General features: G+C 34.0%; 1 protein-coding gene across 1 annotated transcript in view; it reads right to left on the reverse strand.

Annotated features, from left to right (window-relative positions):
• Positions 1–2,829: 2,829 nt before the first annotated feature.
• LOC131049284 (magnesium transporter MRS2-3) overlaps positions 2,830–13,227 on the reverse strand; it is a 152,364-nt gene continuing 141,966 nt past the window's right edge. Inside the window, exon 8 of the mRNA XM_059212619.1 lies at positions 2,830–3,257. Within this exon, the coding sequence (XP_059068602.1) occupies positions 2,979–3,257 (279 nt within the window). The 3' untranslated portion in view covers positions 2,830–2,978. The remainder of the gene's footprint in view (positions 3,258–13,227) is intronic.

A 13,227-nucleotide genomic window follows, 5' to 3' on the forward strand; every position in this document is an offset into this window, starting at 1 on the left:
TAATGGCAATGTGACCTCCCCTGGGATTCGTTTCTTATTTTCGCAATCAATAATCATTTCGATGAGAATATGTCTTTCGATCACTTATTTTTTAGTCCATCAATCTCTTTGTTTCTATCGACAACACTTTTGTTTCAAATATTACTTCGATTAGGTATTTTCTCCCTTCATCGAAATGCTTAATTCGGTTATTATGGTCATCTCCTCATCGATATATATCTGATGTTCATCGGGTTTCATGTCAAAGAAACCTTGGGCTTCGGTGACTTCCTTTATCTTTCCATCGAAACACCTTTTCCATCGACATCACTACACCCCGTCGATGAATGGGTCTATCGTCTCATCGAAGCCTTCTTTACTTTGATGACTTGCTTCTACTATCATCTTTCATCGATGAGCTCATTAGTAATCTTCATCGATAAAGTTGCATCGGCAAAATCACGCGTATCGGTAACATGCCTTTTAGCTTCCTTGAAACTCATATCCTTATCAATATCTTTTATCGATGTAGCTTCCTTTTGTCTGATTGATATCATTCTTTCGATAAGAACGTTTCTTTCGGTAAGTCTCCTTCGTGTTGCACCGTTGGTATTGTTTCCTCGAAAACCTTTTCCCATCGATGAAAACCATCTCTACTTTCTTCGATATCCTCTGTCGATGGAATCATTGCTTTCGGTGAGTCCTTTCTAGAGTTCATCGTTGTTCCCTTTCTTCGATAGCCCTTCTATATCAATGAGATATCGCTGGGTCTCATCGATACCATTTGAATTCGGATATTTCTATAGGATGCCATTACAATTGCTGGATAACTTATGGGTTATTATGGTATCAATGAAAATGATGATTTCTTCCAAAGATAGATGGCTTCTATGATTTAATTCCACAAATCAAGATATTTTACTTAATTCAGATTTGATGCTCAACAGTGGCAACGAGAAAAGATAGCTTCTAATATATATCGATCAATCCATCAATGAGATTTGGGGTAGAAAGACTATGGAATTAAGATATTTGCATCAATCACAAACCTTTACTACTTTTATTTAATTTAATAAATAATAAAAATTATGTTCTTAAATTCATTTCCATATTGTATTTTCAATTAAATTTTATCTTTAATTTCTTATCGACGTATCCCTTGAACTTCTTATAGGTGCAAATGATAGTTACTTATTCATTTAAAACGATTACTAATTAATTTTATTTTTATTAATATATATTTTAACTTTGCATTTACTTTATTCTATATAAATTTTAAATTTGGAGTTTATTTTAATTAATTGTTTTTTATGGGAATTTTGTTTGTAATCGTTTCAGAGGGATTAACAAAGTAATGATTTCACACTTGCTAATGTGACTGACCAACTGCTTAGAATCCTCCTTAAATAGGTAGAGTAAAATCCTTTAATAAAATGTTATAGTTAATAATACAAAAACTATTTTCAAGTATTTTTAAACTAGCAATTGTATTTTCATGTATGGTTCTCTCTTATCTAGCCTCTCGTTTTAATATTTTATTTGTAACCACCTTTGTACTCTTCTTCTTCCTCTTGATGGATTACTTAATGCAGTAGAAACTTTGATATCAAAAAAACTAATGTGGTTTGTCCAAAGCATTATTGCAAATACAACATGGAGTATGGAAAGCTTATGCCAATTATAGCATTTGTGTTTTAAGGAGGTTTGATTCAATTATGTCCAAAGTAAATTATATGTTATGTTGTATTATATTATAATTCTTGTTTGTATTAACCAAGTCATTTTAAAAAAAATATTCTTAAACTCTTCCATAAATAGAAATTTGGCATTTTGAAAATTGAAATCCAAGTAAAATTATAAGGCATCATATGTATATAACTATCCATGATTAATTAGGTGATTTTTAAAAAATGACATTAGAAATTTTTTTTGTCTTAATCCTCAACATGAGTGCAAATATATATAGCCTATCAAATCAAGAAAATCAATCCTTTGTTAAATTTCTAAAATATTGAAAATTGTTCATCTATTTTCCATGTTTTATGATGAAGTATTTGGTTTTGATCCAAAGTATTAATTCATAGTTAGTTAACATTTAATCGTGCATAGATTTTGTTGAGTAGTTAGCCATTAGTTCTTATGAGAAAAGTGGGTATGAAAATTATAAGAGAAGACCTTAATAAATTTTAGTAAATGATGTAATTAATATTGAATACTCAACACAATAAACAATATGATTTTCATATTCTTTTGTTATTTGCAAATTTAATTCTTACTTTTATTTCTATATTTAAACATGAACCTCACAATAAAGATCATATACTAAATGATATAAAATTTATTTTAATTTTAAAATTAATAGCACACCTTGCCTAAAAAACAATTTATTTTAATTTTAAAATTAATAGCACACCTTGCTTGAAAAACAATTTATTTTAATTTTAAAATTAATAGCACACCCTACCTAAAAAACAATTTACAAGTATAACCAAAAACTAAAAACTTGCTAGTAGATTTTCAAAATGCCACAAAATTCATAACCCCAATAGTAAATGTATTTAAAAAAAGCTTGACAAAAAATATCTTCACGTCTTTTTATGCAAATATCTACAATGTATCAATATATTTTAAATTATTTTATTACTAATAAAAATTTTAGATTTTTTCATGGAAGTAGGATGAGTATCTTATAAAAAAACATCATACCAAATGCTTTTCTGATTTCTATTTTAGGATGAGTTTCTTATAAAAAAACATCATACCAAATGCTTTTCTGATTTCTATTTTAAACTAACAAACACTATTGCCAGGAACTTTCCCTAAACATACAATACCAAGACAAAACATCAATGAATTTGAAAAAGCTTCCGTTACTATTAATGAACAAGTACCATGTACTACAATAATACATAAGTAGTGAACTCTGAGCTTTGAATTGACAAAAAGACGATCAAATGATGGACCTAGGTATAAGAAATGATTACAACATAAGAAGCCGCTCATTCCAGCAATCGTTTATGTTTAAACCATGCAATTGCTCCAACGTAGAGGAATATACAAACTACTGAACAACCACCAACAAACCAAATAAAATTTGTGAAGGTAGAATTAAATAAACCAATCTTGATGTTCATGCCCAGTACTCCTGCTACAACAACAAAGAAGTTGATAATAAGATTCGCTGTTGTCAACATGACTCCCATTTGAAGAAGGTGATTTTGTTTGCCATCAAGCATGATATTGATGTAATCCTCCGTATCATCAACATACTCTCTCAACTTCATACATCAAATTTAAGCAACGAGACATGCAAAACACCAAGAAAAGTTAATATTTTCAAATATATGCATGTAAAAGGAAATCTGAAGAAATGAAAAAATACAAAAATGAGGGAAATTCACAATGAAAGTATTTCCTTAAGACACTAACCTAGGTGCAGAATCTAGTCAAATGAGTTAAAGATAAATCCAACCCTATCAAAATTACTTCGATTGAGTGCCTCTATTTCAAATACTAATAATATTATTGCAGTCCGCAAAACAATAATTTTATAGAGAAAAAGCATCCTAGTCTTACAAAGAGGGTAAAAAGCCCACCTGCTCGTTTTAAGAGGAAAGTGATTAATTAGAAGATACTAGTCCTACTAAGAGAAAGTTAAAAACCAACCTTTCATTTCAAGAGTAAAGTGATAAATTAAAACACACATAAGTAATGCAGTGTATGCATCCAAAGCATGCATTAAGACCTCTGACCAATACAGTCCTCTATGAAAAGTCCATTTCGGAGATAAAGTTGAACGATGACCACCAATCAAGAAATGATGAACACTTATCAGACACACTGAAGAAAGAGAAGAAACAGTAATTAAAGAAGAGTATCATCTAATGAAAAACAAACAATAGAAAGTCACTTGGGGAGAATCTCTAATGAATCACTCAACAGCACGTTACCAGTTGAAATTTGTGACATCAATTTGGTTCTATACAGATTAAGAAACATACAATAAGATCTGAGCACAACCTCATCTGCTTGTGCATAACCTTGCTCTTAACGATTGGTGCCATGCAGATTGGATTGGTGCTCCTACATAAATAACACCAAAATTGGCTCATAGGTTGACACCAGCCCTGGAAATGGCTATGTAATGCCCCCATTTTTGTCAGGTTTCTGGAGAGGAAATAAATTAATATTTTTTAAGACAATTTATATTTAATTAATTATGTTTAATATTTGATTTTATTAAAGTGACTTTATCTGGTGTCAAAATAAAATAAAATATTATAAATTTATATTTATGAGAAAAAAATTAATATTTAAAAAGTGATTTTTACAATTCAAATTCCGAAAAGTTTCAAGAGGGTTTTGAAAGGAGGTTGTGAAAGCTCATTTGATAGTATGGATTGTTTGTTTTATAAAGACCCTCTTTCGGAGTCTAGTTTTGATTCAACTATTCAGCCTAGGATGAAAACCTTAAGGCCGATATTGCTCAGGAATGGTTCGCAACCCCAAAGAAAGGTAAATCTCAGTTGCCCAAGAGGTTACATCAGTCCCATTTTGCTGAAAAAAATTTCAGACATTATAGTCCTATTGCACCCGCTAAAGGGTAAGGAAAATGTTCATGATTTTGACAAAAGGATGTATTTTCTCATCCAAATAATCATTCATGGTGAGTCGTTTCTTGACTAGGCTAAGATCATTAGTAATCAAATGTATTTGATGATAGTCTGATTCCCACTCAATAAGTTCCTCTATATGTCTTCTGATTTATTCTACACGATTGCTTGTACAAGGTATTGGCTGTGTGTATGCCCAGTAGAGGTCTATGATGAAATGACTCAAATTTATGACCACTACACTCAACTGCAATTGGAAAGAAGTTATAGGAGGTTTAGAAGAGTGAAAGATGCATTCACTACGTGAATGGTAAGAGAAATTTAGGGTGATATGGGCTCAAGAATTTCTCCAGAGCCCATCCAATTGATTAACACATATGGTAGTCATTTCATAATTCATACAATTTCTGAGGTTTACCTATATCGAGATTGGAGGATTTGTGGGGCTTCCTTACAAATTGCCTAAGTATGCAGAGGACAATTTTTTCTTATTAAGATCTGCAGGAAAGTGGCTGAGGTAAATAAAAAGTGTCAGTAAAAAAAAGAGTAGGAATTCAATTCCCCATTGACCTTGGATACTACTCATGTAAGTCCATGTCAAAAACCCTTAATATTGAAAAGGATTTGGTAAAGTTTACCATGCAGTTCTATGAAAGAAGGCTCCCTTTTGATAGTTAAGATTTCATTAAAAATAATTTGCAATTAGGAGCAAGTTTTCATTATCTCCCAAATTTACAGGATTGCTGAGCAAATTGTGCTAATGAATATTTAGTTAGAAAAAGAAGCTGGATGAGATTATCCTTGAGACAAATTGTAACCTTTATGTTAAATAGGGATGTCTCGAACCTTGAAGATGATGAATCAAATTTGGTAGACCCCATCTTTGGTAATCATGTACAGATGCAACCAGTTTTGTCAACCAATTGGAGCATAAAATAGGTTGAGATTATTGAGGCTAAAAATGCAGTATTTCTTAAAAGAACTCATGAGGGTAATGGAGAATATTGCAGAGAAATCTAGTGCAACACCTCAAAGGTCTAAAGACACTTCAGGAGATGCAGAAAGAAGTCAAGGACTGTAATGTCCCTCAGCTATTCTGTAATGAAATTCCAGTCTTTGACCCCTTTGGAAATTCGTCAAACACTTGTCTCACAAATAATTAGCTTGCTGTTTCTGTTTCAGATTGTTATATGGGACATTGAACACTAAATCTTATTGAAGAACACTCCTTAATGACCAAAAATAGAAGTATGAAGACCAATGTAAGAGTTAGACAGCAACTAGGATAAATGAGGCTTCATTAACATGGACTGTCATTTTATCAAATAGTTGTCTTGCAACCTCAGAAAACTATAATATGCAGCCACCAAACTACTCCAATACTCTATTAATTTGCTAGAACAATGTGCCATTACAAATCATTATATGGACTGATAACATATCATGTCTCAGATTTCCTGAGGACATATGACACTTACATATTCAATGCACATCAACTGAAAATCACAAGGGATTGAAGTATCAGAGAACCTGATATGATTCACCTTGTTGAGAGGGTGGAGAATCAAGCAAAATCCACCATGTTGAGGTCACTCCAATGCCAAATCGAAACACTCCTTATGATGTCGCCCCTGCTGTTGTAACTTTAGACTGAGATCACAGAGAATTAGCAGACCAAATCGCCAAGAGTCTTCATCTATTGGATTGGTTTTAAAGCTAGAGGTAAGCGTCCCACTGAAAAGTGTGTCTCAATGCTAATTTTATGAGGATATCACCTAAATCGAACTGCTCACTGTCAACTTGCTGCAGATGTGAAATGTCTGATATGATAATGTGGACTAAAGATAGAAGTCTTAAATCACCTGCTTGCTGGTCGTCCTCGCCCAAGAGGGAAACGCTGCACCAAATGAGGTGTCCTCATAGCCAAGTCGTGATAATATGACCAAATCGAAGGAATTCACAGTATTCAGACCTGATTCTGATTATGACTGATATATAGGCCGATGTTATCTCCAACTCTCTCCAAAATATTATCCAAGAGGTCGCTTAACCCTTTGGATCATATCGCTGTCCTCCTTGATGACTTCAATGCCTCTATGGTGATGGGTAGACAAAATTGTGGTAGATGATATTCTACTTCAGATTGATTACCTGCTTCAACCACTCAGATCACTTCCAAAATTGCTCCAAATAGGATAGCCCCATGGGCACTAACCTGAAAATCTAAAAATACCTTGAAATCCTCAATAAGCACAAATAAGAAAGACTGCAATGTCTTTCTCTCCCAGCTGCAAATTTGTCTTCAAAGAAGACTTAACAAATTAGGCACCAATGTAGATCCCGTCATGAACCTACTCCCAAATCGAAACACTCCTTATGATGTCGCCCCTGCTGTTGTAACTTTAGACTGAGATCACAGAGAATTAGCAGACCAAATCGCCAAGAGTCTTCATCTATTGGATTGGTCTTAAAGCTAGAGGTAAGCGTCCCACTGAAAAGTGTGTCTCAATGCTAATTTTATGAGGATATCACCTAAATCGAACTGCTCACTGTCAACTTGCTGCAGATGTGAAATGTCTGATATGATAATGTGGACTACAGATAGAAGTCTTAAATCACCTGCTTGCTGGTTGTCCTCGCCCAAGAGGGAAACGCTGCACCAAATGAGGTGTCCTCATAGCCAAGTTGTGATAATATGACCAAATTGAAGGAATTCACAGTATTCAGACCTGATTCTGATTATGACTGATATATAGGCCGATGTTATCTCCAACTCTCTCCAAAATATTATCCAAGAGGTCGCTTAACCCTTTGGATGAAATCGCTGTCCTCCTTGATGACTTCAATGCCTCTATGGTGATGGGTAGACAAAATCGTGGTAGATGATATTCTACTTCAGATTGATTACCTGCTTCAACCACTCAGATCACTTCCAAAATTGCTCCAAATAGGATAGCCCCATGGGCACTAACCTGAAAATCTAAAAATACCTTGAAATCCTCAATAAGCACAAATAAGAAAGACTGCAATGTCTTTCTCTCCCAGCTGCAAATTTGTCTTCAAAGAAGACTTAACAAATTAGGCACCAATGTAGATCCCGTCATGAACCTACTCCCAAAAGAAGAAACTAGGGTTTCGTCCAGCCCTTCTATCCAATCTGCTGAAGGTTTGCGTCCTCAAAGATTCCACCAATGCAACGCATCAGTCACTTCATCAAATCAATCTCCAATCTTCCCCTTCCTTCTCTTACCCTCCTCTATTTATCTTTTTTCCATAACCCATCATGAGAGGCTTCTAGAAGAGGGTAGGTACACTTTATTTATTTTATTAAGTGACTATTTAATTAATTATTTTATTTTTATACTTTAGTCACTTTTTAATTAAATTTAATTAAATATAAAGTCACTTTTTAATAATTAATTTAATTAATTTCTCCTTATTACTCCTATTAGCCAAAAGGCTAAAATTGGGGACATTACAAGGACAATATCCTTCTTCTCAATGCCCATCTTCTTTTGCTCAATAGATGGCTTCCAATGGAGAAGGGGACAGTGATGAAGAGACTTGTGAAGGTACTACTAAGAAGAAGACCCAATAAGAAAAAGACAAAAAGTAAAGAAAGATTAGAAGAAGAAGCTGCAGATGTATCCTCATCTCCCTCTCGGGTAAGTGACTTCTCTTCTTCTCAACCTCTTCCAAGTTCTCCACCCAATGTGTCTCAAAGTCCTCACACTAGAGTTGGCCCAACTTCTCCTCCAGAAATAGAAATTTCTAATACACCTCCTCTTAGGGGATCCTTGCATTTTGTTTCTCCAAGTAGTAAATCATTATCAACTTTTACCTCTACCTCTTGGTTAGAACAAAGTCTCTCCAAAAAGAGAAAAGTGGTCCAATTAAATCTCCTTGACAGGGATATTGTTGGCCAACTGCTTCAAGGGACTCCAAAACCTAAGAAACTAGAGTCTACTTATAGGTTATTGGAAAACACCACTACAAGAAGCACGTATGTAGAAGTTGCACACCTCTCTAAACAAAAAGATGTGAGTCAAGTGATTGCAAAAGACTTCAATGTTACTAGAATTAATTTGGGTTATTCGACCAGGGATGGTGATGTACATTATTTTCAGATATCAGCTGCCAAGTTAGTAGAAAGGACAACAAAGGATAAGAAGAAAAGAGACCAGTTAAAGACAAGATAAGATTTTGACAGATCGTTTGAAAACATTTATTGATCCCTCATCTCAACCAATGGGTGAAATAGATGCTCCATTTGATCCAAGTTCAACTCAAAAGAGAAATGGTGAATACGAATCATAAATATAAATCTTATGGTAAAATGATAGAAGATTGGATTACAAATGTTTTGGTTAAAGGGACAATCAAGAAGTGAGAAAAATCTATGATGACATCAAGTTACTGAAAAAGGATATTGACAATGAGATTGCATATACTAAAGATGAAGAATCCATATAGCAACAAGCTGGCAACTTGAAAGAGATAACTAATCATGGGATGTATAAGTTGGTAGCTGAAAAAATCATGCAAAGTGCTGATGACACTTGATGCAACATGTGGAAGAAAAGCCTAGAATGAAAGTTCACATTCTTAAAACAAAATATTCTAGAACAAAATAAATTGATAATTAATCTGACTTCCAAAAAGATCTGTCGAGAATTAATGTCAGTTTGAAGAGGAAAGATGAATCACAGGATGAGGAAGTGGGAACAATGAAAAGAAACTTTAAAACGATGTTTGAGGATTTATTTAATGAGTAGTCATTCTGTATAGATAGAATAAGAAAAATAGCCACCATTGAGGATGCAGACATGGGTTTTCTGGATGAAGATTTCAATGAAGGAATGATATCAGCACTTCAAGGATTTCAAGAGAATGAAGAAGTGAATGAAGTGAAGATGTTGAACAATGCACAACTCCTGAATGGTTAAGCAATAGAATGAAGAAGAAGATTGTAGTAGAGAGCAATCTAGACAAATTGACTCGGAGGATTTTCTAAATAGGATCGGTAAGGCTATAGAGAAGAAACAAGCAAGGAAATGCTCCAAGATTACAAAAGAAAGTTCAAGATTCTGCATGGTGTAAGTTGCAGTTTCAAAGGTTGATAAGACAAAAGATGATATCACTCCAGAAGAGTATGAGGTGATGACAACTGGTTTGGGACTGACAACAAAGGAACAGGAGATTGAGGAATTTGATGAATCTGTGAAAGTAATCAAGGAAAGATCAAGGAAAGCAGAGAAAAGAAGAATCATCTTAAAGTAGAAAACAAGCAATTGAAGGATTACATATGACACTTAATGAATCCAATTCAGCAAGCCGAAGGAATGTTTGTCCCTCCTACAACACTTTCGAATGAAGATTTGGAAGGGATGTAATCTACAACACAACCAGTGAAGAAATGGATTGGAAGTGCATTTGATAAAGCAAATACATTCATTGAGGAGTTGGTACAAGCATATGGTAAAGTTGCATCCATTTAGAAGAAGATTCGGGTCGTACTTGCATTGTGTGATGAATTTCAGGATATTAAGGATAAGACTTCCCTGTTTGAATGTATCGATGGATATCCCCAAGAAAACTTTGGTGGAAGGATACGTAATGGAGGCAAACCAAGCGTGTGACTTTCATTGATGGTATTATGCATTGATGACAAGGATGGAAAACTTTTAGAAGTAAAAGGAAGATTGCAATCAGTTGGGCACAATGGTCAAGGGAATTTAGGATAGAATCCTCATTGCAGTGGAAGTAGTGCTTGGAAAGGAAGTGAATGATGATAAGGACATGGATGTGAATGAATTGAAGAATAAAATGAAAGCTATCTTCTTCAAGGCCACAAGTTCTACTTTAGAGGATCATTCGGAGGATGCTTTTTCATTCAAGACTTTCATGAATGGTGTCCAAGACCAAGGACCAGAATGGGAAAGGATATTTGCCACATATACAGCTGACTTGGCACTCACGGAGTATATGGTGGATGCTGCACCAAGTGCACCAATGGAAGAGCTCGACATCATCATGTCTAGATTCGTTGAATTTTCTATCAAGGAAAGGGATAAGGGGCACATATTCCTAGAGGATAGTTTGTTATAGTCTTAGGTGGCATTGAATTTTTCTATTTGCTCTTGCTCATCACAATGTGCCAACGAGGTTGTTTTATTTTTCATTGGTTGATATTTAATAAGTTAGTGGATTGGATGGTAGTTGTAACTAAGTCCACTTAGGGTTTGCTTTGAATTATCTCAGCCATTGACTTCAAATCAATCTAGGCCCTTCATTTGTATTTGAGAACTCTATATAAGGCTTGCTCATTTCATTTGTAGCAAGACTTTTGTGAAATTGTTTCCAAAATACTACCAGAATAAATGCAAACTCATTGAAGCTCGGTGAGAACTTGTGTTGTTTTGTGTGTTAGAATGGTTTCCTACTTCTCAAGTTGAATTAAGATTTGTTTACATTAAGTTGCATAGTTGAATGGAAGATATTGTTGCTGATTCATGGTGAAACCCATATGTTCATACAATTTGTAGTTTGCTGATTCATGGTGAAACCCATATGTTCATACAATTTGTAGTTTGCTGATTGCAAATTGCAATGTATGGTTAGTCTGAACTCCATTGAAAACTTAGCTTCAATTGCTTTATGCTCATTGATTCGCATTGTCTATGGTGTTGATGTGTATAAGTGATTTGAAAATCATTTGTGTATCGCTTGAAGATTGCATCATCTTTGTGTAGTTATTTCGTCATGGCAAAGCAAAGCTTGGTTTGGTTTCACTAAGTCATCAATAATTCCTTGCATTGTTAGAAGTAGAATAGATTCCTAAGCCCTTATCTTTTTGCATTTTATTTCAAAAGATCTTTCATAGAATTAGTTGGAGAGCCTTATTGCAAGATCATACTTTATTCTAAGGAAAAGAATTGATAAAGTCCTAGAACAATTATGTAAGTCCCTTTGTGTTAACCAGCAATATCACATCAATTTACTGAGTCTATCCATTACAAAAGTCGATTGATCACATCGTAAACCTTAGGATTGCCTTATTTGATCACATAATTTAGCATTTGAGGTTTCCTTGTTCAAGAGAGGATAGAATACTTAGTATTTTATTCTGTGTTCAAGATGTCATAAAAAACACATCAACAGGTTTGAGCAGGAATTGAAAGGGATTTTGTATGGAAACATCAATGCATTGACAACTGGCAATTATGTGTTAATATATCAAAATCCTTCTTTACTATCTCCTACAACAGTGATTAGCTATTCTTCACTTCTTTCTTTTAGAAAAGAAGTAGTTTGGCTTCTGTTTAGAATTTTCTATGTATGCAGAAGAGTTTTGGAGTTTACCCTTGCCAGTCGCTTTGTTTATGACTTGGTTTTGTGTGACAAGACTATTGTTTGAACAGCTGTGTGAATGCACAGCAGATCAGAGGGTTTAAACAAAGATTCTAAATTTGGTAAAAGGCTGTAACAGTTCACTAGGAGGTCTGTATCAGCACAACAAAGGTGTTAGGGAATAGAAGCTCCTTGGACTGCTTAAAAACATCTGCTGATCATAAAAATCTTTAGTTTCCCTGCTCAGTCTGCTACAGGTGGCTGCCAGGAGGCATATTTAGATCAATAAGTCTAGTGGACCAGCTATCTGGAGTGTTGCAGCAGTGCAGGGACACCTTGTAAGAGGAGTTGTTGCTAGCATGCTGTCATATAAAGGTTAAATTCATTTGTATGCCAAGGAGTTCTTTTTGGCCTCTTATTTAATTATTCTAATTATTCCCTTGTTATTTATTTTATTTTCTAACCTCCGAAAATGGAAAGGTTAGATAATTCACCTCTGATCATTCATCATGCAGAAAGGGACATTACATGGATTGCCATGGTTTGTCGGTTGACCTTGTGGGTTTATTACAAGGAAAGTACTATTGTGGTCTAGAACTTGTTGGGGTGGATACCATTGATGTTGAATCAACAAGCATTATCAAATGCACTGTTGGTAGGGTCCTAATAGAAATCAGAGTAGCACAACGACAACATGGTGGTGTCACTCTTTGGGTCAATATATATGCACAAGATCATTTTCAAGGGTTATTGGTGACTAATAATGATAGAAGAAGCATGCCATGGTAAATTGACCTAAAAAGTGATAAGAATGTCATAGTTTTCTCTTGTTTCGTGTCCATTTGAGTTCCTGCAAGTGGACTTGTAATATCCCCTACTAGGTTTAGGACTGTTTTAACCATAATTAATCTATTTCAACAGACTTATGTCTTAAACTAAATTTATTAGGAGACAATTCTATCTTAACATGACTAAAATCACGGATAACGTAATCTTCTTTCTTATGTTGAATTGATGATAATCCAATTTGATTTATTTTCTCAGTCTTACTTGTTCATTCAGATTATTGTTTCTATATATGTATGTATATGTATATGTATATGCATACGTATACGTATACGTATACATATATGCATATGCATATAATCTGATTGATAATACAATATTATTATATATATAAATATATTATCCATATTCTGATTTGAAAATATAAATAAACAAATAAATGAATTATATTATAAATCATTTATATATTTATTAGTTACCTGTTTATTAACTACCTATT

The sequence above is a fragment of the Cryptomeria japonica genome, chromosome 10 (genome assembly GCF_030272615.1).
Source record: "Cryptomeria japonica chromosome 10, Sugi_1.0, whole genome shotgun sequence".
Taxonomy (NCBI): domain Eukaryota; kingdom Viridiplantae; phylum Streptophyta; class Pinopsida; order Cupressales; family Cupressaceae; genus Cryptomeria; species Cryptomeria japonica.